Raw genomic sequence first — 27,740 nt, forward strand, 5'->3', positions numbered from 1 at the left:
CGGGTGGCACACAAGAACCTGGATCACCTGACCCCACCGGAATATATAGGCTCTCCCAGCAGGCCATGGGATTCAACAAAATCCCTGCCCATTGGCTGAGATACCCCATATACCCATAACCTGACCTTGAGTTGTCCTTCTCAATCTAATACCTCCAAGTGCCCGGCCACCTGGTGGTAGAAGAGGAAAGTACAACTAGGCTAAACTTAGGGAGAAGTCAATGGATCCCTAGCAAATGACTGCAGTAGCTACTCCTGACAAGGAATTTAGTGTGGAGCTCCCTGACTAAACCCCAGGGCGCTACATCTATATATAGTGTATATAGAGTATATACAGTACATGGAGTGTGCAGGGGGTAATGCATGGAGTGTGTAGGGGGTAGTGTTCAGCTAAGAAGACATTTGTTGCACCTGTTATATTATTTTAATTTATTACAACCTTCATTTAGAAATCTACCATTGTTGCACTTTCTTTAATGTAAGTTTATTTTTCTTTATTTTCTTAACTTAAAGCGGAGTTCCACCCAAAAGTGAAACTTCCGCTCATTGTACTCCTCCCCCCTCCAGTGCCACATTTGGCACCTTTTGGGGGGGAGGAGAGACAGCATACGTATTGACGTCACAGCTGGGGCTCCCTCCTCCTCCCCTCTCCTCCCCCTGTCGCCGGGCAGGTAGGAGAGAGGAGCGGAGCCTCGTGCATGCGCAGTAGAGGTCCTGGCGTGAAGCCAAAAGGCTTCACTGCCGGGTTCCCTTACTCGCAATTAGGGATGAGCCGAACACCCCCCGGTTCGGTTCGCAGCAGAACTTGCGAACAGGCAAAAAATTTGTTTGAACGCGCGGACACCGTTAAAGTCTATGGGACACGAACATGAATAATCAAAAGTGCTCATTTTAAAGGCTTATATGCAAGTTATTGTCATAAAAAGTGTTTGGGGACCCAGGTCCTGCCCCAGGGGACATTTATCAATGCGAAAAAAAGTTTTAAAAACGGCAGTGATTTTAATAATGCTTAAAGTGAAACAATAAAAGTGTAATATTCCTTTAAATTTCGTACCTGGGGGTTGTCTATAGTATACCTGTAAAGGGGCGCATGTTTCCCGTGTTTAGAACAGTCTGACAGCAAAATGACATTTCAAAGGGAAAAAAGTCATTTAAAACTACTCACGGGTATTAATGAATTGTCGGTCCGACAATACACTTAAAAGTTAATTGATAAAAATTGCATGGGATTTCCCCACAGGGGAACCCCGAATTAAAATTTTTTAAAAATGGCGTGGGGGGTCCCCCTAAATTCCATACCAGGCCCTTCAGGTCTGGTATGGATTTTAAGAGGAACCCCGCGCCAAAAAAAAAAAAAAAATGGCATGGGATCCCCCTAAAAATCCATACCAGACCCTTATCCGAGCATGCAACCTGGCAGGTCACAGGAAAAGAGGGGGGATGAGACACACATGCCCTCAACATTGGGAGGGTGCTTTGAGGTAGCCCCCAAAGCACCTTGTCCCTATGTTGATGAGGACATGGGCCTCATTCCCACAACCTTTGGCCGGTGGTTGTGGGGGTCTGCGGGCGGTGGGCTTATCGGAATCTGGAAGCCCCCTTTAACAAGGGGACCCCAAATCCTGGCCCCCCTGTGTGAATTGGTAACGGGGTACAATGTTAAAGGAGGCTTCCATATTCCGATAAGTCCCCCGCCCGCAGACCCCCTCAACCACCAAGGCCATCAACGTGTGGTCAAGGTGCTTTTGGGGGCTACCTCAAAGCACCCTTCCAATGTTGAGGGCATGTGTCCTGGTACGGTTCAATGGGGGGGGCTCTCTTGTCCCCCCCTCTTTTCCTGCAGCCTGCCAGGTTGCGTGCTTGGATAAGGGCCTGGTATGGAATTTAGGGGGACCCCCATACCATTTTTTTTTTACATTTTGGTTCGGGGTTCCCCTGTGGGGAAATCCCATGCCGTTTTTATCAATGAACTTTTATGTGTATTGTCGGACTGGCAATTCATTAATAGCCACGAGTAGTTTTAAATTACTTTTTTTCCTTTGAAATATCATTTTACTGTCAGACTGTTCTAAACACGGGAAACATGCGCCCCTTGACAGGCATACTATAGACACCCCCCAGGTACGAAATTTAAAAGAATATTACACTTTTATTGTTTCACTTTAAGCTTTATTAAAATCACTGCTCCCGAAAAAACGTCCGTTTTTAAAAATTCTTTTTTTTGTCCCGAAAAACTTTTTATGACAATACCATGCATATAAGCCTTTAAAATTAGCATTTTTTATTTCTCCCATAGACTTTTAAAGGGTGTTCCGCGGCTTTCGAATTTGCTGCGAACACCCCATATTGTTCGCTGTTCAGCGAACTCGCGAACAGCCGATGTTCGCGTTGAACATGAGTTCAACTCGAACTCGAAGCTCATCCCTACTCGCAAGGGAGGCGGCATGCACCTGACAGCTGATGGAAACATCAGCTGCGGTGCCGACATCACTGCACTCCAGGACAGGTAAGTGTCCGATTATTAAAAGTCAGCAGCTGCAGTATGTGCTTCTGGCTTTTAATTTTGCAGTGGTGGGCGGACCTCTGCTTTAATAAACATTTTTCCTGACGCCACCATGGCAGCATACTAGTGATAGGCTCCGCCTTTCTCCCCTCCCTCAGGACCAATGAAAAAGCATAAATTAAAGGCCAGTTAGGCCCCGCCCTATTCTTCTTTTTGTCCTCATACCTCCACGCCCAGTGAAGAGTAAGCAGTACTATGTTCCCCCCTCTGCCTCCAGGCAGCTACTGGCTGGGTTAAGCCTCTCCCAGTATGAAGTCCCAGTATCAGGCTGCTAAAAGCACCAGAGTAGCTTGGGAGCTCCTTCTGTGGGTCTTGATGGAGCTGAGCAGTTTTTCCTCTTTAGGAATTAAATCTGCCTTTAAGGTTGGTGACTGCAATGCTTGTTGGGTTTGGGGAGGCCAGCTTTGCATCCTTCTTACCTTTGCCTTTGTTTGTCTCCTGTCATCTTCTCATTTTTCTGCACCTCCTGTTCTTTTCCTCCTGCAGTGGCACTGGTCTGGGTACATTACTCCCCCTAGACAGGTTCTCTGTCCTTTGCTGTCCTAGGCCAGCTGTAGGTATAGCTTTTATTTGTAGGTTGTGTATTTATAGGTTTGGGGTAGGTGGGTATGTGTGTGTGTATATGCATATGTATGTGTAAGTGTGTGTATATATATATATATATATATATATATATATATATGGATGTATGTATTGTAGGGGATCAGAGGGGTGGACAGCTGGCTCAGAGACAGCCCATTAAAACAAAAGTGGCTTTATTCAGCAAAATGGCAAAATAAACATAGATAAGACAGACCTGTCTTGTCACACGGTTGTGCACACAGGTACAGCTCACAGTTCAGCAGCACATAGGCTTGTAGGTAACAGGTCATGGCTCCAATCAGAGCTACAGTCTTTATGTGGTTAAGCTCACCCAGCACACCTTCCAGCAATGGACATTTTCACACAGCATGCTGCTGTGTCTCTCTCCTACTCAAACAGCTCCTCTCTGAGACTTTCAGCCCAGCTGACAATTAGCAGGTCTGAAGGGGAAATTCCTGCCCTCTTCGATTAACCCCTTCTTATCCCTGCCCCAGGCTGACCCTCTGCAGTATGTGTATGTTTGTGTATATATGTGTGTGTTCTTATGTTGGTTGGTATGTATGTATGTGTGTGGGGGGTGTTATATGGAGCGGTATGTGCATGTATTTTTATATGCATGCATATTGTTTTAAAAAAAAAAAAGAAGGGGAAAGGAGAGAGTGTGTACATGTATATATTTAGATATATATATTTAGGGAGAAGCAAAGTCGCTGTTGCCTTATCTATTTTTCCTCTTCTCGGTCTTTCTGCGGCTGTCCGTCTCTCAGCTGGTCGTCCCATTTCTCCACGGTTCGAGTATCAGTCACCACCCATACAAAAGACCCTCAACACTTAGGGTGGGGACCACCATGTCGGTAAGTTTTCAGGAAAAGAGTGCCCTCTCATGTGGATCGCTTTGATTTGCTTCAGCTCCGCGCACCCACACTCTCAAAGGCCAGAGCCAGAGGCCATAGAAAGGCGGACTGTGACAGACCTAGCCAGAACAGAGGCTGTTGGAGAGGACTGTATGCAAGCCTGTTGCCTTTTGATTATGGGCCCTGGATTTTTAATGGAACAATACTCTTTGTGAGGTGAATGAGAAATCCAGGCTGAACTGTACTAATCGGACTCAGTCGTGTATATATGTATATATTGTATGGGGACTCCTTACTGTAGATTTGTGTCCCTCAAGAGGGAGGGGGGATTCCTCCAGCAGCCCCCTGCTGATAAGACTGATTCATTCTGTTGGGACACATCCTGTGAAGAGATGCTGGTGTCATCAATTCCAGCTACCTGTGTTTATGTTAATTGAATGAGCTGATGACATTGTCCTCTATACAATGTAGGAGACGGGACGACTGCTATTGTGTTGATATAACTGTGTGAAGCTCGGTGACCACAAGTCTGGGCGAAAGGTCATGTCTCAGTCACCTAGGCTGTATAAAGGATTAGATAATTAGCTCATGTTAATTAAGTTACAGTTGTATTGTTAGAGGAGGTTCCAACGGCATATAAAGTCTTGTAATTTTGATTCTAAAAAGTGAGTTCTTGGTAGCAACAAGCAAGTGTCGCCTTGTTTTGTGCTCAGAGAGGTTGGGATATCTGTATACGGACTGGGAGGAAGTGGTATATGACGGAAGCACTCAAGCGGAGTGTGGGACGTTCCGTGACACGGACGTTCTTCAGAGAAGCATAGCTTGGATGCCGCTCCTACTCAAGAGAGAGGTTCCAAGGAAAATGTCTTAGCTCTTCTTTCCCAAACCCAGCACCCCAACAAGAGTCCTGCAGGACCTGTGGCGCAGTGCCTATGCCCAGGAGGCTGGTGAGTAAAGTCGGCCTGGTTGAAGTTTGCAGCTGAAAGGTAATACCGAATGTCCTTATTACTTATAAGGTGGCACAAAACTTCTGTTTTAAACTCACTGTAATTACTCTAGCTAGTCAGCCCCCTTGTTGCAGGTCTAGCCACTAGCAGAACAACCTGCCTCATGGATCACTCATCCTCTCAGTACTCCTGAGGAGGGGGCGCAGCCTGCAAATGATTTTAGCTCCCTTGCACCAGAGGAAGATCTGGATCTACTTGGTGTCAGTTTTTCTTTGGAGAACTGTGCATCCAGGCAGTCATGCAGACCATTACATGAGTTAAAAGACAAAGTCATATTTACCCTTTCAATGAGCAATCACTTTTCCATTCGGAAACTGGTTTAATTCTAAGCGGATATAGCATCGCTGAAATCCATGCCTACAGTGGGACCGGCTGTTGTCCAATAGGGTGGCGGCTGGGAAGGGCCTGCCACTCAACAGAGGCCCTTACCTTGGTGACGGGTACTTTGGGTTTCTGCTCCCAGGATATGGTTGGAGAGGAAATCCTTGGGGGTGATATCTTGGGACCTGGCCAAGAAGTATCGGCAAATTCCACTTCGGAAGCAGCAATAGTCTCAACCTGGTGCCTGGCCAAGGCAATGCTATACTCAGTTACGGCTAGGGGTACCCAATGGGTTGAGACCCGGGGCTGTGTTTGGCTTCCTAAAAACAAAATTGGAATAGTCACTTTATAGTGCAAGATCTCTGTTTGATATGAAACCAGAGACAGCCATGTCGGAAGTGACAGGAGGAGGGTCTGTTCTTCTCCCATAACAGAAAGCAGGAAAGTAAAAAAATATATATATATAACTAAAAATAAATAATAAAAAATAAAGGGAGAAATATGTTTCTCCCGCTAGGTTCCACTCTTCTAGGGGCAACCTTTCATAAGGTCCATAAACAAATAATTTTGGGTGTACCGCAGGTACCCACAAAACCCTTTTACCGGGTGCATGCCCAGACTTTTAAGGTAAGTTCCAGTGGGCACGCATCACGGGTTACTGGACAGTGGATTGTGCAGATCCTTGGAGGATAGGCACTCATGGTCACTTCGGTGGATTCCTCACTGTTCCTTCTCCGGACCTTTTTATTCCCCTCGGAGCTGCCAGATCCACCGCAACCATGGTGGTTACAATACTTACAGATACTTCAGACTCAGAGGGGAGCTGTCCTGGTCCCATCTCACAGGAGAGATTGTAGGTTTCCTACCCACCCCTGTTTGTAGGTCGTGGGGGTTGGAGAGAAGCATTCGCTTGCAGCAGATGGCTGGAGGCTTTCGCTAGAAATGTTTTCTTTTCTTTTTTATTCCAAAGTAAGTAAATTTGTCGATTGGTTGGACACATCTCCGCTTTATCAGTCTACCTTTTAAGACTATGAATATCTCTAAGAATATTCACAGAGGTTTCAGTGCCATGTAAGTTCCTCTTGGAGAACAGGGTCTCCAGATTCGCCACTACCTGGGCGTCATTCCTTTCTACATAAAAAAAAAAATGCCAACGTTTGTTTTCCAACAGTTAAAGTGCCTGTGGGGGCTCTACTGGTTCCTCTGTTTTGCTACCATCAGAAAAGGACGGTGATGGTCATAAGGAGAATTCTGAGACCTTCTTCCTGGAGGACTTCTAGGTGTCTCAGCCTCCTGGCTGTAATGTTGTCATTCATACCGATGACTCCTTGGGTACATGGGCACCGTTGCTAGTTTCAACTACAACAGAGGAAACAGGATCCGGCGCAGCTATGGTCAGTGTCGCGCAGTATGTATAGCAGTCCGCGGTGATGGAAAGACTATGAGGATGTCACAAACCATCTGACTGGATCAATGTAATGAATCATATCGGCAAGACAGCCTGGAAGGCGCACTGCGAGGGTCTGTCGGTCAAGGCAAGTGGAGTTTGCTAGCCAAGGAAGGTAGTCTCGAAAGCGCTGGAAGGTCAGGCAGCCTTTTTTTATCACTTTGACCTTGCTACACAGAATCAAGGGTGACCAGTCATCTTGCGGTTGAGCAACAGGACAGCAATTGAGTATTTTCAGCTCCAGGGAGGATCTCGCGGCAATATGCTATTGAGAGATGTAGAGCCCAGAATGTCTGGGTAGGAAGATCACCAGCAAATTCCGAAAGCAATTTACCTCCTAGGGAACTGGAATACACGGACATACTGTCCATCATGCAAGCTTGCCAGAGCTTGTCCACAGGTGGCCTACCACAGACAGGCTTCTCTGCTTCTCACAGCAAATGCCAATTTAAGAAGAGGCCTGACTCGGTTTCCGCTCCCCAGAGCAGAGAATAAAGGCTGAGTTTCTCCATGAAACTGCAATCAAGCCTACTGTATATGTTTCCCCAACTTCTCTCATAAAGAAATTTGGAAGCTGAAAGTTGTCAAGAATGAGCATGGTAGTCACGACCACCCCTCCATTCTGACCATAGGTCAGTGCTTCCTGGCTATCTACTTCAGAATACAGAAGTCGATTCCCCTTCACACATGCACAGTCCAGAGATGCAAGCATAATGGCGGGAAGGGGAAGCCCCAGAACCTAGATTGCTCCAGAGTTGCTCCAAGAGTGAGCTCTACTTTGGGGGGTGCGAAAGGCACTCTACTAACAGCCTCTATGCCAAGATCTGGAACAAACTTGTGTTTTTTTCTATTTTGCATGGCAAGATATTATTCTTACCGCGCCTCTGGTGGCAGCTGTTCTGGTCTTCTTGTAGGTCAGATTGGACATGAACCTTACCCTATACTCTTTTGAGGTTGCAGGTGTCAGCAAGAACAAGGTTTAGTTTGGCCAAAGACCCTTTAGTTTGCAAAATTTTGAAGACAGTCAGGAGGTTTCGTCAACCGCGAGAGAAAATCTTTCACAATTAAAATCTTTGGATGCTGTTGGGATTTCTTTTAACTGTTTACTCCAATAGGGCAGTGTTCGGTTTAAGACATTGCTTACTGACCAGTATTTAGCGCAAATCGTCAAACAAAAGTCGGTTTGAGTTTCAAGCCCTTAGAGCTTCAGAAAAGCATATTGCTTTTGTTACAGGAGTAGAGCTGCATCCTGTAGTTCAGCTTATATCAGAGGTAGCGTCAGCCCTCCATCTATCAATCATCTGTCCATTGCCTACATTTCCAGACGTTCAAGCAAGAAAACCACACAAATTGGTCATTCCCAGAGCTTTAAAGAAGTTTCTGTCCCCAATTGCTCTTTTCAGTTCATATGATGTCTTTCACTGTTCCAGATGGAATTCATCAGGCAAGAGAGGTTGCCTCCTGGACTTTAGCAAGATTGGTTGTGCAGATGGGAAATGGGTCGTGAGCTTCCTTCAGTGGCAGGATGCATTCTCTTCGAGAGGGGTTGAGGCCTCATAGGCAGCCCAGTTGAAAGCATCTATGGATTCATTCTAAAGGAAAGTGGCATGCTTTTCCCAGCATACCTTTTCAACCTTTACAGAATAGATCTGGGTGCCTTGTCATCAGTGGGCTTCGGAGGACATACTGTTCAGTCTTCTGTCCCATTTAAAAATATATAAAATAATTATTTTGGTTTGTTAAATATAACCCACCCTGTCAGCTAGGATATGTATCAATAGTATGTTGCCATGGTGGCGTCAGGAAAATGAAAAATTGTATCATACTTACCGTAATTTTCCTTTCCTGATGCCAATCCATGGCAGCATACGGACCCACCCTTGTGCGTTTCGGTATCTAGCTAATTACGAAGAATAGGGCGGGGCCTAACTGGCCTTTAATTTATGCTATTTCATTGGTCCTGAGGGAGGGGAGAAAGGCGGAGCCTATCACTAATATGCTGCCATGGATTGGCATCAGGAAAGGAAAATTACGGTAAGTATGATACAATTTTCCGTTATTTTGAACATATTGTCGAGAAATTCTGTAACAAACACATGTAATGTGGGCAGTGCAATATGTAGGTGGGGCTTTGTGTGGGTGTGGCTTGAAGGTGGGCGGGGACACAGGGGGCCCCATGATCTCCTATTGCCCATGAGTTGTCAGTCCACCCCTGGCTTAACTGCATTATAGTGCCCATTTTATCACACACTTCGTTCTGCATTTAACCTTTAATACCTTCCGTCCTCCATTCAGTAGCCATTTCTGCTCCTGACCATTGGTGGCCAGTGGTAATTTTTTTTTGGGGGGGCGGCAAACAGTGTCACCTCCCCCCCTGTCGGTCGGGTCTGGAGCACTTACCCCATCCATTAGAAGGCAGCGCTTCTCCCGGGCTTCACCACTCTCCACGGTAATTGCAGCGCCTTCCCCTTCCCATGCTCTCCGCGGCCATCATAAAGTTGGATGGAACTCCGCTTTAAGATTGCTTACTTCAATATTTAGTGAGGTAGTGATGCTATTTAAAGGTTGACTAAAATCTTCTTTTGGGCCTTTGCTGATATATTTGGAACTTTTAGACCCCTTTTACACTGGGGTGTTTTTGAGGCCCTTTTGGGCTAAGATTAGGACCTGTAAAGTGCCTGAAAAATGCACCATTTCATCCACTGATTCTAACAGCGGGGCATAATCCCCCCAATGACACCAATGACAGGGTCCATTTTCTACCAAAGACGCCAACGATGAGGCCCAATTTCTACCATTGGCACCAACAATGGGGCCCGATGACACCAATGATGGGGCACTATTCCTCCCAATAACATCAACAATGGGGCACAATTACTTCCACTGACACCAAAGAAAGGGCATTGTGTTTTTCCCACTGACATCAGGACCTGTTCTACACCCAGTGATCACAGTCCGGCCCCCCTAATGTCTGAAGGACTGTAAACTGGCCCTTTGTTTCGAAAGTTTGGAGACCCCTGCATCTAATCTACTATCCTTACACTGAGACTAAAGCTGCTCCAGTATCTCCTACCCCCAGCATTGTCCCTGCCCATTCTGGGGTACTACTACATTCACTGCCACAACTACTACCCATACCCTACCACTGCCTGTACCGGGCAAATCCACTGCAGCTGCTCTTTTTGTGTATGTAATTTACATAGAGTTGGACCTTGTGAAATTGCATTTTTCTGCATGTAATTGTTGAAAGTTTATGGTTAAAGCTTGGAATACATTTCTGTATACAGCTTTCAGTCTGGAGCCCGAATAAATGTAATGATATAAAAGATCAGAAAGTTTTTTATTGGAAAATATAAGAAATCAGATAGAAAATGTTGCATTAACACACTGTTGGTTACTGTGAGCCATTTAAATGTAATGCAACAAACCTCCAGCAGGGGGGGGGGGTGCAATGCAGCAGATCTGCTATCAAATTCAGCAATCAATACAAAGTCATTATCACTAAATAATAATTTGATTGGTATGATCAGACACAATAGAACTCATTGGAGTTTTTCTTTTTAATGTGGATGAAATTAATTTGTAGTAAATTAACTGAGCAAAGCACAATGTATGTCTACATGAGCAGCAAGGATGCAGATTGGAGAGGAGGGGGGTTACAAAGGAGGATTAAATAATTTTTTCTTCTCTGTCCACTATGGCCATTTCACAGAGCCTGGATATGGACACGTGGGACAGGCGGCTCCTCTGTTGCGGGATTCTTCATTCTAGTGTGATGTACTTGGTTGTAAGGCCCTCCACAGATACGTATGTGATGTCTGTTATTGGAAAGCGGACTGGAAATGAGAGAGGACTTCCGGCAGGTAATTGTATGAAGATCTTGTCTTTCTCAAACGTGAAGCAAATCTGTAAGAAAAGAGATGGCACAGCGTCAGCTTGCTGGGCTATACAAAGTCAATGAGTGTTGGCCGTAGAGACAAAGACTTCACCACCATACCGTTCTTTTCCACACAAATCTTTCCATAAGATGATATGTGTATGTAACTTATCTTATGTATTCTTCATTTATGTATTGCAGAAAATTTTTAATGGAAAGGAAAAATGGAAGGAGGTGCTTCTGTGATGCAATGATTTAGTGACAGGTCTCTGATGGTGTATTTGTCACCTAGAATAATGAATGGAGCCCTCAGGAGATCAATAGATGTTGGCCAGTTTGCAGTGCCGGTATGCCAGACATTATCACCCAGGGTTCCTTCAGAGGTTTCTAGGGATCCGTTGAGCTGTGGCTGATTAACCTCCCATTTTATGGTGCTTTCTCATTCTGGGGCCCAACACCACTTGGTGGGGCCAGATTCATGACACCAATGATCTTTTTGCTCCCTGTAAGAGTGAAATTTTGACCACCACTGTAAGTGGGGTATTCTTACTACTGGCCACCAATGTAAGGGGCATTTTTTTTCCACTGACTACCAATGAATTGGTACCTGAACACTTTTCAAGGGTTTCTCTGGGGTAAAAAGGTTGAGAAATGTAGCTGGCATAGAATACAGCAGCCTTTCCATTATCCTACCCCTACCACAAACATGCCAAAAGCTCGACTGTGCACTAAGGATATGGCATTAGACAGTGATACCTAGGGGGAAGGGCTCATTGTCAAAAGGGGCTGGGCTTAACATTTGATGTTTGTATAATACAAGAGAATGTTATACCTCTAGGTAATACTGTTTTTGTCTATTATCTGCAGATCACCATGTACAAACCATGTCTGCAATGTATCTAATTCTTACGCCTATTTCTATACAGATAAAAAAGAAACAAAAGAAAAAACAACAATCTCCCACTTCCAGGGGCCCCAATACACGCCTGTCCTGATAAGGGCCACATCTGCCCAGCCATGGCTCCAATTCATATGTGTCCTTGATAGGGGTCCCATCTACTATGACTGGCTTGGGGTAAATGAGAATTGTTGGTGAGAATACCATTATTCTGGGCCAATTATTTCCTATTCTACCCCATATAGAATTAAGCCTTCTCACTTTTAGTGTCTGAGGAATTCTGCCCCCAGAGAGAAATGTAGATGAACAGAGCATTCATCAGCAGTAATATCCATTCCCCGTATCCCCCCCAATCACACACATTGGTATCGTCCTGTTCTCCTTCCCATCACACACATTGGTAGCTCCTTTGTACTCCTCCCCCCTGGAACACACATTGGATCCTTTCCATTATTCTATCCTCAGCACCGACAATGGTCCCCCATGTATCCCATCCCCAGCACACACATTGGTCTTTCCATAACAGATTTGTAGCATGATGGTGATGAGCTTCAGTTCCCGGGCAGCCCCCCCTCTACTCCCCATATTGAGCCTTTACAGAGGACCTTATAGTGACATTCCATGTCAGGGATTTCCCGATCCCTGTTCCCTCATCCTATAATAATCGTCTCACAAACATAACAATAACACATGAATACACAAAATAGAAATGAAATGTTACATGAAAAAATTCACAAGCCGATAATTCTGACAATCAGTGATCTGACCAACAGAAACCATGCACTAGGCGGTATATCATGGCACACAATGGCAGCATGATGGAATCCATTGGATCTTCCTATGTGGGAGGTTCTCATCCTTCACAGAATGAGCTGAAGGGGCGACCATCATAGCAAAGCCTTTATACCCTTCACCTGAGCTGTCACTGGCTCCCTACTGAACCTTTCGTGGATGGATATTATTTTTTAAATTTATTTAATTTTGGTACCTATATAGCGCCGTCAATTTACATATACATTGTACATTCACATCAGTCCCTATTCTCAAGGAGCTTACAATCTAAGGTCCCTAACACACATTCATACATATACTAGGGCCAATTTTATGGGATTTACTAAAACTGGAGAGTGTAAAATCTGGTGCAGCTCTGCAAAGAAACCAATCGGCTTCCAGTTTTTTTTTTGTCAAAGCTTAATTGAAGAAGCTGAAGTTAGAAGCTGATTGGCTCCCATGCACAGCTGCACCAAAATTTTGTACTCTCCATTTTTTTTAAATAACCCCTCAATGCGTCCAACATGAACAGTGATGTCACTTTGCCCCATCCAACATTTGTCCCGCCCCTCCCAGTGTAGACGTACCTTCATCTCTGATCCCATCTGGAAGGGGAAGAAGCTTTCCTTCAGCTCAGTTCCCCGGAAATTTTCCTTCATTGAGTTCATGACTATTTTGTGCTTGTCTCCAAAATAGTCAAATCGAGGTTCAAAGTGTATCACTACATTCTTATCATTTTTTCCCAATTTTATGGTGAACCTAGAAATACATAAAAAAATGATTATTTCGCTCAGCTGACCTTGTTGGATATAATATTCGAGTCATTCACCAGTGGTCCTCCCATGGGTTTCAGAGGGACTTCTGACACTTTTAATGATAGTTCCTGATAGCAAATTATGTTTACACTTTCCAAAAATCACCCAAGATATCTGCCCCAACTGTAGATAAAGTGCATTAAAAAAAATTGCTGAGCCATGATATTAAAAAAATATATTAATGAACTGTACTCCTGTGCTACCAGTAATATGTGTTTAGTGTGTATTGCAAACAATCAGTTACAATGTAATTATTACATAGTAATAGCTGCTGCAAGCACTAAACGGTGTTCCCACAACTATGTATCATATAAAATAGAATCAAGTGAAGGTACTCTTCCGCCGTCTGACAGTTCTTAAATAACTAAAGGGGCGATGTCATGTCTTTAGCCTATGAAGGAAAAATAATATCTTCTGGACTCGCAATATCAACATTGCCCACTAGATGCCACTCTCAACAAAGGACTATTGATGGGTAGTGTTCTATGGTTAATAGACATTTCCTGTCATAACACTAGGAACTAGCCCACCTCCTATTGCAACTCTTTCATCTTTACCATGAGGAGGACAGACTGCAATGGAGCCAGCTAAGCCTGTACTACATGGGTCTCCAAACTTTCTAAACAAATGGCCAGTTTATTGTCCTTCAGACTTTAGGAGGGCCGGACAGTGGCCAGCAGGAGTGGAAATTTTCCTGGCATCAGTGGGAATAAACATCGGCACATTTGTTATATGCTGGAGGAATAGTGCCCATCATTGGTATCACTGGGAGGCCAATTGTTGGTGTCGATGAGAGAAATGGTGCCCCATTGTTGATTTGATGTCAGTTGGCATATAAGTGTCTTGCATCAGTGGGAGAATAGTGCCTCAAGGGCCAGATAATGGCAAGCAAAGGGCCGCATCTGGCCCCCGGGCTGCAGTTTGGAGACCACTGCTGTACTACATGTTCAGAGGAATTCCCAGTCCTTCTAGGGCAGCATCACTGGTATGCTAAAGACAGTTTGTTTGTATACCTAGTAGACATTTGTTATGTTCATGTAATTCTTATATATGTTCATTGTCTGTTTATTCCTAGTTTCACCGCGCATGTGTACATCCTATTCTTATAGGACCACCACCTGTTCATTGTAATAAAGATCCAAAGTTACAGACAGTCTGGTTATTGTCGGATTCAAGATTTAACCTGTATGTTGAGCTGCATACACGCCAGGGGCAAACGTGTAGCGAGAACAGAACAGTGAAACAGCGGCTATCCAGCAAGTGGGATTTAGGACAGTGACTACACAGAGGCCTGCTACCCTGTCAGCGCAGTCTCCTGCATATGGCAATACAGCAGTCTCTACACAGTCAAGCATTCCTACAAGCAACATGTCACATAGCCAGGCATCCTCACTCAAGACAAGGTACTAAGTTTTCGGCTCCTCTAGATCTTCCTCCGCAAGCAATGCACTCACTATCGCACGTGCAAAAGCTGAAGCCGCCAAGGCCTGAGCAGCCTTTGCTGAGCAAGAAATGCAGATTAAAAAGGAGAAAGTGAGACTGAAGGCCGAGAAAGCGCAGCGACAGTTAGAGGCCTGAGAAAGCGCAGCAACAGTTAGAGGCCGAGAAAGCGCAGCACGCAGCAACAGTTAGAGGCCGAGGAAGCCCTCCTAGAAGTAACCCTAGAGAAACTCACTGTAGAGAAAGAAGCAGCAGCCGCCATAGCCGAAGCAGAGGCCTTAGAATTAGCTGTATACCCGAGAAGTGAATGCAGCAGACGCAGCAATATTCTCGACCCATAAGCTGAAACTCAAGATTCTCTACAACGAACTTCAGATTACATCAACCAACATTTTAAGCCAAGCAGTGACAAAGATGACATCAAAGAGACAAGCCAAAGACACTGCACAGTACCGCCGCAAGTCAGCGATAAGCCTCAAGTCTGCAAACAGGAGAAATCCATGCAAAGTGATGCCTCCTATGAAAGACTCCCTAAATGTGAGATAACAGAGCCTTCTAATCGCCCTCCAGAACCAACATCCAAGTCAGAACAGTACGACAGAGGTCGGCTTGACACCCTCAAAAGGTATGACTAAACACAGCCATCTCACCGTGGCAACACACAGTGGGCTAACCAAGCCACCATAGACTTTGCAAGGTTCTTTGCACGATGTGAGTTAGTCACCAAAGGACTTGAAAAGTTTAATGACTGCCCAGAAAGCTACAGAGCCTGGCAGTCTTCCTTTCAAAATGCCATCAGAGACTTATGCCGCGTACACACGGTCTGACTTTTCGGCTACAAACGTCCGACAGCCTGTCCGACAGACTTTCAATGGACTTTTGGCAGACTTTCTTACGAACGGACTTGCCTACATACGATCACACAAAAGTCAGACGGATTCGTGCGTGATGACGTACACCGGACTAAAATAAGGAAGTTGATAACCAGTAGCCAATAGCTGCCCTAGCGTGGGTTTTTGTCTGTCGGACTAGCACACAGACGAGCGGATTTCTGGGTCCGGCGTAGTCACGACATAAAGATTTGAAGCATGTTTCAAATCTAAAGTCCGTCAGATTTGAGGCTGCAAAAGTCAGCTGAAAGTCCGCTGAAAGTCCGGGGAAGCCCACACACGATCGGATTGTCAGCCAGCTTTAGTCCGTCGGCGTCCGTCAGACTTTTGTAGATGAAAAGTCCGACCGTGTGTACGCGGCATTAGATTTGTCTTGCAGTGAAGAGATAGACCTCCTGATCAAATGGCTTGGAAATGAGTCTGCCGAGCATGCCAGGCGAATCAGGACAATAAATATAAACCACCCAGACACTGGTCTTAAAATGATTTGGGATAGACTTGATGAGTGTTATTGTTCAGTAGAAGCAGTAGAAAGCGCACTATTCAAAAGACTTGATAACTTCCCCAGAATACCTAACAAAGCCTACCAGAAACTTAGGGAGCTAAGTGACTTGCTAATGGAACTTCAAGTAGCTAAATCAAGGACTTGCATTCCTTTACACAGCCAGAGGTGTCAACCCCATTGTACAAAAGCTACCCTATAACTTGCAAGAGCAGTGGATTACACATGGATCCCGATTTAAAAGACAGTATGATGTTCAATTCCCTCCTTTTTCTGTTTTTGTGGACTTTGTGTGTCAGCAAGCTAAAACAAGAAATGATCCAAGTTTTGATTTTACATTGTCATGTGCTGCTCCTTTCAGGACTTAATCCTCGTAAACCTCCAGTAGCAGTACACAAAACTAACGTGACTCCTCCAGATTCTTTTCACAGGTCTGCCAGCTTCTCAAACTCAGAGACAAAGGTCAAAGATCCTGGTAAGCAGTGTCCCTTGCATCGGAAGCCACATCCTCTCCTAAAATGCAGAGCCTTCAGAGAGAAACCCCTGCAGGACCGCAAGGCCTTCCTCAAGGAGAACCACATCTGCTACAGGTGCTGCTCTTCCACATCTCACCTCGCCAAGGACTGTAAGGTCAGTTTAAAATGCACAGAATATGGCAGCTCAGATCACAACACAGGTTTACATCCTGGGCCAGCTCTATGGACTTTACAACACACTTTCAGCACTAGTGAGCATGGCGGGGAGGAAGAGCACACCATTACAACTACACCAGAGATCACTTCACAGTGTACAGAGGTCTGCAGAGGAGTCATAGAATGCAGGTCCTGTTCCAAAATCTGCCTAGTCAGAGTCTACCTAGCAAGCCCAAAAGACAAAGCTATTAAGCTTTACGCAATTCTGGATGACCAAATAACAAGTCATTAGCCAGCTCAACCTTCTTTGACATCTTTGGCATTAAAGGCCCCAGCATCCCCTACTCCTTAAAAACTTGTGCAAGAATAGTGGAGACGGCGGGGAGGAGAGCATCCGGCTACCAAGTTGAGTCTATTGACGGACAATCATGCTTATCTTTACCAACTCTTATCGAATGCATCCAGATCCCCGACCATAGATCTGAAATTCCTACACCAGATGTGGCTGCTCATCAACCACACTTGAAAATCATATCGCATCTGATACCAGAACTTGATCCTCAGGCTCAGATTATCCTACTCCTTGGGAGAGATATCTTACGAGTCCACAAATCAAGAGCTCAAATTAATGGTCCCAACAACGCTCCTTATGCTCAGAGGTTAGACCTTGGATGGGTCATCATAGAAGATGTCTGTCTAGGAAGCGTGCACAAACCTAACTCCATTAGCAGCATGCTCACAAATACCCTAGAGAATGGGCGTCCCTCTCTTTTCCAGCCATGCCACAACCACTTCCTTGTTAAGGAATCGCCCTACACCACCCACTTGTCTTGTCCCTTCACAAGCCCCACTAGTGCCAAATTTGCCTGTGAAAAACAAAGGGGGGGGGACTAGGACTTTATAGGCACAGTGACACAAATTATATTACAAAAATAGTTTATCGAAAATACATAAATGAACACTGATTGTTAAAAAACTACAAGTTATCTATATACAAAAACACTTTGTGATGTTGTTGCTATACAAAACCATCTCTATACATGAAGACTCGGATGTAGGGATGAACTTATCCAGAGTAGGTAAATATCCGAGGATATGGTTGCACAGCAGATCAACAATAAGTTGTTTCATATCAGAAAAATGCTCAACATGTTACGCGTGCCTTTACGCTTCTTCAGGAGCAAGGACAGTTGTGGCTAACAGGATAGATAAAACTATTATATAGTTAATATACAATAATCGAACCACAAGGTAAACACAAGGGGTATAAAGACAATCCAAACAGTTTAAAGACCTAAGCTGGCCGACCACAGCAACAGGGGCTGAGCACCCAAAAGGGGCAACAAAAAGTCACCACAGGGGCGTGCAAAACATAGTATTAAGTGTATATAGGAAAGGGGGTGCTAGATCAATATGGGGAATAAACATCCCAATTGATGGCCAGATAAGAAAAGTAGTATCTCTAGGATAGTGGGGAAGGAGGGGAGAGGAGAAGAACAAAGGAGAAGGAAAATTAGAGAAGGGGGTGGGGGGGGGAGGGAAGGGATTTATTGGGGTGAAGGGGGGAGGGGGGAAAAAAGGAAGGGGGAGGGGAAAAAAAGGAGGGGAGGGGGGGAGAATAAAGAGGAGGGGGGGAGGGGAAACAAGGAGGGGGAAAAAGAAAAAGGAGGGGGGTGGGATGTGAGAAGGAAAAAATAAGATACTTACTATAATAAATATGTGTAAAATCAGATACGCAGCTGTTGAAGAGACGGTGGAAAGAGACTGGACAACATACATAACGTACAGTATGGTCTAAAATAGGTATGAACAATCACATTGCCTATAAAGAGATATATATAAAATAAATTTAAATGGACAATGATAATGGCCTAGATGTCTCACTTATAGTAGGACAGCTCACCAGTCGATGAGTTGCTCTGAAAAATTTATATAATCTAGAGATGGAGTGTCCTGTCAGGAGTGTTGCTGGATTAGCACATATCAATGCATAAAAGGAGAGAGTTCTAGAAAGGGCATAAGCACTATATATAAAGCGTCCATAGACAGTAAAGAGGATGAATCTGGACTCAGGACACCATCCACCTAAGATATAGATAAAATAGGCCAATAAGGTAAAATGATGAATAAAGTGGCTTAGATGTTAATAAGGTCAGTACATAAGGAAGGATGAATTCTACCTGGATAACATGGAGTCAGCGTCTCACCGCAACCATCTGTGGTATCAGCTGGTGCACAATGATAGGACGTAGTCCTATTTGAATGCACGTCCCGCCCGCAGTCAACAAATCGGCGTAGCCGACGTGACGTCATCCGGACCGGTCGAGAGAGTCCAGTGCGCATGCGTCCCGCTCGGCTGTGAGCGTCATCAAAGATTTGACGATGCTCCCGTCCAGAGGAAGGGGCGCACGTAGCATGGAATAACATTGGCCAGGAAGGGGAGAGCAACGGGCTCCCCCACTGGCCAATGTATGCGTCACAACATAGGATGGAAAACATGGTGTGACGCTGGGCGGCCGCGAGGTAACTAAGAACTCGCCCCCAGAGGGCGCCCGCCCAAGCATAGCAGTCGGACCTGCAAAGGAAACAGTCTGACAATAAAATATATATAACAGATTAAGAATTGTATAACCAAAATATATAAATGAATAAACATCAGTAGTTGTCCATAACAACAGTGCTCGGAACCTAAGAATAGGAGCCGAGCGGTGAAAGACCAGTAAACCAATTATAATTATACGGAATATATACATACACCGATGGACTAAAATCGCACATTAGGACTGGAGACACAGAAACACAAACTGGCGACATGTATATAGAGATAGGACTAGAATATTTGACATGGCAAACTTTCTGTACTAAAGAAGGGCAGATAATGTAAGAAAAGTGTGGTTATATAATTTGTGTCACTGTGCCTATAAAGTCCTAAAGTCCCCCCCCTTGTTTTTCGCTAGAATAGTTTTAGAACGCGGCACTTTTATATTGTTTATGTATCCACAGTACCACTCTGTGTTACGATACATCTCCATTTGATATAAATTTGCTGTGACAGTGACCAAGACCATTTAGGGTGCACAGTCTTTCAAAGAACTAAAGATAACAACCGTGTGGCAATGTCTATTGAGTCTATTGTCTATGTCTATTGAGGACAAACTCTTCTTAGAAGTAATGGAGCAAGAACTAATCAAAGATAGCACAAACAGCTGGGTCACACCTCTTCCCTTCAGACCACAGAGACAACACTTACCCAATAACAGAGAACAAGTGCTACAACATTTCACTTCCCTTAGACGTAATTTACAAAGAATGCCAGAGATGAGAGAACATTTCTTTTCTTTCATGGGGAAGATCTTTGAGAACGGTCACGCTGAGATAGCTCCCACCCTAAAGACTCTGAAGAGTGTTGGTACCTCCTTATATTCGGAGTGTACCATCCTATAAAGCCAGGACAAATCAGAGTAGTGTTTGACTCTAGTGCCAAATTCAAGGGTATCTCCTTGAACGATGTCCTCTTGACAGGTCCAGACCTCAACAACAAACTGCTGGGAGTGCTCTTACGCTTCCGCAAAGATTCTATTGCCTTCATAGCTGACATTCAACAGATGTTCCATTGCTTCCTGGTCAGAGAGGAAGACAGAAACTTCCTAAGGTTCCTTTGGTTCAGAGACAATGACATCTCAGAGTATCGCATGAGGGTACACATCTTTGGAAATAGCCCTTCACCTGGAGTATGGCTCAGATGTAAAGCAATTTGTAGAGAAAGACTTTTATGTAGATGACTTCTTGAAATCCTTACCTTCCAGTGAGTCTGAAATCTGTCTTCTTAAAAGAGCACAGGAAATGCTTGCTTGTTCTAATCTCGGGCTTCACAGGATTGCTTCCAACAGCAAAGAGGTAATGGAAGCTTTCCCTGCTCAAGACCATTCTAACGATCTAAGAGACTTAGATCTAGGTACTGACTCTTTACCTGTACAGCGCAGTCTAGGTCTACTTTGGGACTTAAAATCTGATTCCTTTACCTTCCAAATAAATGGAGAAGAAAAGCCTTTGACTCGCAGAGGTGTCTTGGCCACAATCAATAGCCTATACGACCCATTAGGATTTGCGGCCCTGTTACAATTCAAGGTAAAGCCCTACTTAGAGACTTGATTCGTGAAACATCCAACTGGAATGCCCCACTACCCCCTAAGAGGGACTCTTGGGTAGAGTGGAAGAACTCTCTATCACTCTTATCCAATCTCCATGTTTCACGCCCATATGCTCCCATACCTTCTACACAGACACAGAGCCAAAGCCTTTGCATATTCTGTGATGCTTCTATCAAGGCAATAGCTGCTGTGGCCTACTTAAGAACTGTTGACACTACAGCATGATGCCATGTAGGATTCATCATGGGCAAGGCAAAGATAGCTCCACACCCTGAGCACACTGTACCTAGGCTAGAACTTTGTGCTGCAGTACTAGCTGTTGAACTAGCAGAACTAATAACCTCAGAGATGGACATTGACCTCAAGGATATCCAGCTCTACACTGACAGTAAGGTAGTGCTAGGCTACATCTACAATGAGACCAGGCGTTTCTATGTTTACGTCAACAACAGCGTGTTGAGGATTAGGAGAGCCACTCATCTAACACAATGGCGCTACGTACCTACTGACCATAATCCTGCAGACCATGCTACAAGAGCTGTTGCTGCATGTAACCTTAAATACACAACATGGTTTACAGGACCTGCATTCTTGTATAATGCAGAACAGACTGTTCTTAGGAGTGACACTATTGAACTAGTAGATCCAGACTCAGATGCTGACATCTGTCCTGAGATCTTGACATTTCAGACTGCAACTTCAGACTGCCAGCTTAAATCTAACAGATTTACCAGATTCTCAAAATGGAAGATGCTTGTTTGAGCTATTTCTTGTCTTATCCATATATCGCACTCTTTCAAGGGCGACTCAAACAGCTGTGACCACAAAGGATGGCATCATTGTCAAAGGATCAGTTCAGCATTAGAACTCCAACAGTCTCAGGATCTTATCATTCGCACTGTACAGCATGAAGCCTATGCTAAGGAGATTTACTGTATCTTGAACAGAAAACCTATCCCCAGTGACAGTGCCCTGAGAAAATTTGACCCATTTCTTGATCAAAATAGACTATTGAGTGTAGGTGGTCGTCTAAGACAAGCCAACTTAGAATCAGATGAGAGAAACCCTCTAATAGTTCCTGGTTACCACCACATTGCTTACTTGATCATATCACACCATCACCTCCACGTCAAACATCAAGGAAGACTGTTCACAGAGGAAGCTTTACGAGCTGCCGGCCTATAGATAGTTGGAGCTAAGAGATGTGTGAGTAACGTGATCTTTAAATGTGTTACTTGTCGCAAACTTCGTGGCATGCTACAAACAGAAAAAATGGCCAACCTTCTAGCCGACAGACTTGCTCCAGACCCTCCTTTCACCAATGTTGGCCTTGATGTCTTTGGCCCTTGGTCTGTTGTTGCACGTCACACCAGGGGAGGTCATGCAAACAGCATACGCTGGGCAGTCATATTTACCTGTATGGTCATCAGAGCAGTGCACATTGAAGTTATTGAGCCTATGGACACTTCAAACTTTATAAATGCCCTCAGGCGCTTCATTGCTATCGGAGACCCTGTAAAACACATCCGCTCAGACAGAGGCACTAACTTTGTTGGAGCAGCCAATGAACTGCATATTCCTTCAAACATGAACACCAAAGGGGTAGAGCGATACCTCAGAGACCAGGGCTGTTCATGGACTTTCAACCCACCTCACTCCTCACACATGGGTGGAACATGGGAAAGAATGATAGGCATAGCCCGCAGAATTCTGAACTCTATTTTTCTGCAGATGGGGACCACAAGACTTACCCACGAGAGTCTGGTAACCTTCATGGCAGAGGTCTCAGCCATCCTCAATGCCAGACCTCTAACTCCAGACTCAAATGACCCAGACGAGCCTGTTTTACTCACACCAGCAGCACTCCTTACACAGAAAACTGGAGTAATCAGTGCTCCCCACTGGAATTTCACCACTAAAGACTTACACTTACACCAGTGGAGACAAGTACAAAGTCTGGCAAATACCTTCTGGGACAGGTGGAGGAAGCAATACCTCTCCACTTTACAGCCACATACTAAATGGCAAGACAACAAGCCCAACTTAAAAGGAGGAGACCTTGTTCTTGTTAAGGACTGTCAGTCCCAAAGAAATGAGTTTCTTTGGGTCTCATCACCAACACCTATCCACGTGAGGATGGAAAGGTTAGAAAGGTGGAAGTCAAGATTCATAGAAACAATGAGACAAAGTTGTTCCTCAGACCAGTTTCTGAACTAATCTTGTTGTCATTTGAGGAATAAATAGTGGTATCTGATGATACCAGACGGGGAATGTCATGCCTTCAGCCTATAAAGGAAAAATAATATCTTCTGGACTTGCAATATCAACATTGCCCACTAGTTGCCACTCTCAACAAAGGACTATTGATGGGTAGTGTTCTATGGTTAATAGACATTTCCTGTCATAACACTAGGAACTAGCCCACCTCCTATTGCAACTCTTTCATCTTTACCATGAGGAGGACAGACTGCAATGGAGCCAGCTAAGCCTGTACTACATGTTCAGATGAATTTCCAGTCCTTCTAGGGCAGCATCGCTGGTATGCTAAAGACTGTTTATTTGTATACCTAGTAGACATTTGTTATGTTCATTTAATTCTTATATATGTTCATTGTCTGTTTATTCCTAGTTTCACCGAGCATGTGTACATCCTATTCTTATAGGACCACCACCTGTTCATCGTAATAAAGATCCAAAGTTACAGACAGTCTGGTTATTGTAGGATTCAAGGTTTAACCTGTATGTTGAGCTGCATACATGCCAGGGGCAAACGTTTAGCGAGAACAGAACAGGCGAGTTTATAAGAAACAAATGCCCCGCTGTGCCATAGAAAGGACTACACTGAGTCGATATCCTGCTAGGGATCTTCTTACAATTTTATATTTGCAAACTCCTGATAAGAAAGAGCAAAACATTAATGTTGGAATTCTAATAATAAGCAAAAGACACATTTATGCAACTTCGTTTCAGGGCACCTACTTTAGGACGTCTACCAATATATATACCGGAGCACTGGGAGATATACTGAGAGGGTCCCTAGTGGGCAGAGGAAATTGGAGGACCAGCAATTTTGACATAAATATTTATATGCCAACTTACACGTGGATTGGAGGTGAGAGTTCTGAGAGCACAATGGTGACATGGGGGGAAAGTAATACTGTTCATAGGTGTTGGGATGTCACATCATGGGGAAAAACACACACTTATATAAGAGACTGATTCAACTAATATTAGCACAGACTTCACTTTGTTGGATATCTATAAGAACATATATAATACCACAGTATACACGGGATTGTGGATTAAAGATATTAAGTTGCAGATAATATTTTATATTATAGCACGTTATTGTTTTTGCACATAACTTCACTCATTTTATGTTTATTTTATGTATATTAGCAGCGCAGCATCTATTGATTCTTCTGATTTTGGAGGGACAGTTTGTTACCATCACTTCTATAAGGTGTCACCATCCTTTGACCAACAAGAAGTCCTGGAAATTCAGCCAACCTCCTTGGGGTGTATGTACCATGGCAGGGAAGAGGTCTGCCGATCAGACTGATGGAGGGATGGAGGACCGGTAGACTGAGAGTGTAGATGTCACAAGATTGTCAGTTGTCATATTTCAGATGATGGTTGATAAGTCAGACAAGTTTTATCCAGGATGACATTTTGTCACAATGTAGAAGAACAAATGTTTGAGCAAAATTTGCTCTGAGAAAAACAATCTGATGTCAGGTATTATTTGAGGGACCACACACCCCAAATTCCCAGTGAGGAGGGGTTAGCAGGATGTACTGTACACAGAGCACACTTTACTTTTGTAAGTTTTACTATTGGCAAATTATAGTGTAGCAAGGTCTCAGTCTTATGCCTCGTACGCACAAGCGGACTTTCCAGCAGACTTGGTCCGACGGACTTTCCGGCGGACTACCTGAACGGACGGACTTGCCTACACACAACCGGACTTTCCGGCAGGCTAGGTCCGCCCGTCTTTTCGCCAGACTTTCGCCGGAGTTACGGTGGACTTTCAGAATGAACGGACTTGCCCACACACGGCCAAGTCCATTCATTTTGAACGTGACTTGGGTACGACGGGATTAGAAAAGGAAGTGAATCTCGCCGCTTTTATCGGCGAGATTGACACCTTGCGAGCCCCGTCGCAGGGCATACCAGGCCCTTAAGTCTGGTATGGATTATAAAGGGAACACCCTACACCGAAAAAACGGCGTGGGGTCCCCACTAATATCCATACCAGACCCCGATCCGAGCACGCAGCCCGGCCGGTCAGGAAAGGGGGTGGGGACGAGCGAGCGCCCTCCCTCCTGAACTGTACCAGGCTGCATGCCCTCAACATGGGGGGTGGGTTCTTTGGGGGAGCGGGGTGCCCTGCGGGGCTCCCCCACCTCAAAGCACCTTGTCCCCATATTGATGAGGACAAGGGCCTCTTCCCGACAACCCTTGCCCTTGGTTGTCAGGGTCTGTGGGCGGGGGGCTTATCGGAATCCGGGAGCCCCCTATAATAAGAGGGCGCCCAGATCCCAGCCCCCCACCCTATGTGAATGAGTATGGTGTACATGGTACCCCTACCCATTTACCTAGGGAAAAAGTGTCAATAATAAAACACACTACACAGGTTTTAAAAATAATTTATTAGACAGCTCCGGGGTCTTCCTCCGGCTTCGGGGGTCTTCTTCCGACTTCGGGGGTCCCTCTGGTCCTCTTCTCCCGGCGTCCGGTTGGTTACTCTCCGCTCTCTCTGGCCTCTTCTCCCGGTGTTTCAGTTCTTCTGCCAGCTCCTCTGCTGTCTTCATGCCGCTCTTTTGCCAGTGGAGGCCCGGACTTCTGGCTTCTTGTCTTCTTGGCTTCTTCCCTCTTCTCTTCTCCAGATGTTGACACGACGGTCTCTCCGGCTGGACTGCTCTCTGAGCGCTCTGCTGTGACTTATAAAGGCAGAGACCCCGCCCCTTATGCCGTCACAGTCCCTGGGCATGCTGGGACTGTGACGTTTTAGGGGGCGTGGTCACCGGGTGAACCAACCGGACGCCGGGAGAAGAGGAACCGGAGGGACCCCCGAAGCCGGAAGAAGACACCCTTAGCCGGAGGAAGACCCCCGAAGCCGGAGGAAGACCCCCCCGGAGCTGTCTAATAAATTATTTTAAAAACCTGTGTAGTGTGTTTTATTATTGACACTTTTTCCCTAGGTTAATGGGTAGGGGTACCATGTACCCCATACTCATTCACATAGGGTGGGGGGTCGGGATCTGGGGGCCCTCTTATTATAGGGGGTGCCCGGATTCAGTTAAGCCCCCCGCCCGCAGACCCCGACAGCCAATGGCCAGGGTTGTTGGGAAGAGGCCCTTGTCCTCATCAACATGGGGACAAGGTTCTTTGGGGTGGGGGGGCCCCACAGGGCGCCCCCCCTCCCCCAAAGCACCCGCCCCCCATGTTGAGGGCATGTGGCCTGGTACGGTTCAGGAAGGGGGGCCGCTCGCTCGTCCCCACCCCCTTTCCTGACCGGCCGGGCTGAGTGCTCGGATAGGGGTCTGGTATGGATTTTAGGGGGGACCCCACGCCGTTTTTTCAGCGTAGGGGGTTCCCCTTAAAACCCATACCAGACCTAAGGGCCTGGTATGCCCTGCGCTCGCCGCAATAGGAAAATTTATTCTTCCTATTGCAGCGAGCGCGAGATGCCATACCATCCTTGCGTCGTATCTGGTCCGTCGGACCAGCATACAGACGAACGGGCTTTCCGTCAGGAACTGAGTCTGACGGAAAGATTTAAAACATGTTTCAAATCTAGGTCCGGCGGATTTTTGGGAAAAAAAAAGTCCGCCGAAGCCTACACATGATCGGATTGTTCGGCTGACTCTGGTCCGCCGGACCAAGTATGCCGGAAAGTCCGCTCGTGTGTACGCGGCATAATGAGTACTTTCCAGGCCAAATATAGCTGACATTCTTCTGTAGTGGTGGGTTGTGAGGCATGGTGGGTGCAAGATGGACAAAGTTTTTAGGTGCCAGACACTTCTTGGATGTAAAAGAGGTTTTTTATTTCTCTTAACAGTTCTTTTTGTATTTTTGGGGGAAAGAGGGTTAGGGCCAGGTAGTGGCAAATCCAATTGGCAGACTCCGACACTTCAATAAGAGAACAGCCGTGCAGGGAAAGGCCCCAGCAAGGCGCCACATCTGCACTTGCAGGAATGCTGTCTCCTATGGTAACAGTCTTTAACAGTTCCTAACTCAAACGTAACAATCCTTTCAGCTTCACTACAACTGCTGACCGGCTCGGTCCCTGGCTTGACACACAAGGCTACTCTGCAAGCGTCTCCTGACTTGGTTGGGTCCCTGACTTGATCACCGCCTGAAGTTTCCTGATTCTCCACTGTGCCCTTTCGGTGAGAATGTGATTCCGGTACTTGCTTCCATAACTCACTGTGGTCCCTGGTAAAGGTGGTTTGCCCTATTGTGGTGACAGCTTCTCGTCTACCTCCGACCACTGACAGGTTCTCCGGCCAGCAGAACCATCTTTTCTGGTTGGACTGCAAGCTGCAATCCCAACCCTGCGCTGCTCTCTTACTTCTGGATCTCACACAACCTGGCAGCCAGATGCCCCCCGGAATAGGCCCAATCTCTGGCCTAGCAGCCCAGGATGTACAACACATTTCTACCCAGACAGCCATCAAGGTGGCACAGAACATAGATCACCTGACTCCACCCAAATATATAGGTTCTCTCAGCTGGAGTTGCCCTTCTCAAGCCTGACCTTGAGTTGCCCTTCTTATATCTAGTACCACCAAGTACCCGGCCACCTAGTGGTAGATGAGAAAAGTACAAAAAGGCCAAACTTAGGGAGAATCAATAGATCTCTATCAATCGACCAAGATAACTACTCCTGGCAAGTACATTTGTGAGGAGCTCCCTGACTAAACCCCAGAGTGCTACATCAGTATTATACAGAGAGCAGACATATATTGTATAATAAGTAGCCGAG

General features: G+C 45.4%; 1 protein-coding gene across 2 annotated transcripts in view; it reads right to left on the bottom strand.

Annotated features, from left to right (window-relative positions):
• The window catches only part of LOC141102687 (galectin-1-like), a 102,094-nt gene that overhangs the window by 56,114 nt on the left and 18,240 nt on the right, over nt 1–27,740 (bottom strand). The window contains exons 3-4 of one of the 2 annotated variants that reach the window (XM_073591607.1): nt 12,907–13,078; nt 10,095–10,679 (exon numbers count right to left, since the gene is read on the bottom strand). The exons of the other annotated variant lie outside the window; for it this stretch is intronic. Coding sequence (XP_073447708.1) covers nt 10,536–10,679; nt 12,907–13,078 — 316 coding nt within the window. The 3' untranslated portion in view covers nt 10,095–10,535. Of the gene's footprint in view, nt 1–10,094; nt 10,680–12,906; nt 13,079–27,740 lie in introns of those variants that run through there. 2 annotated transcript variants of the gene reach the window in all.

The sequence above is a fragment of the Aquarana catesbeiana genome, linkage group LG07 (genome assembly GCF_042186555.1).
Source record: "Aquarana catesbeiana isolate 2022-GZ linkage group LG07, ASM4218655v1, whole genome shotgun sequence".
NCBI lineage: Eukaryota > Metazoa > Chordata > Amphibia > Anura > Ranidae > Aquarana > Aquarana catesbeiana.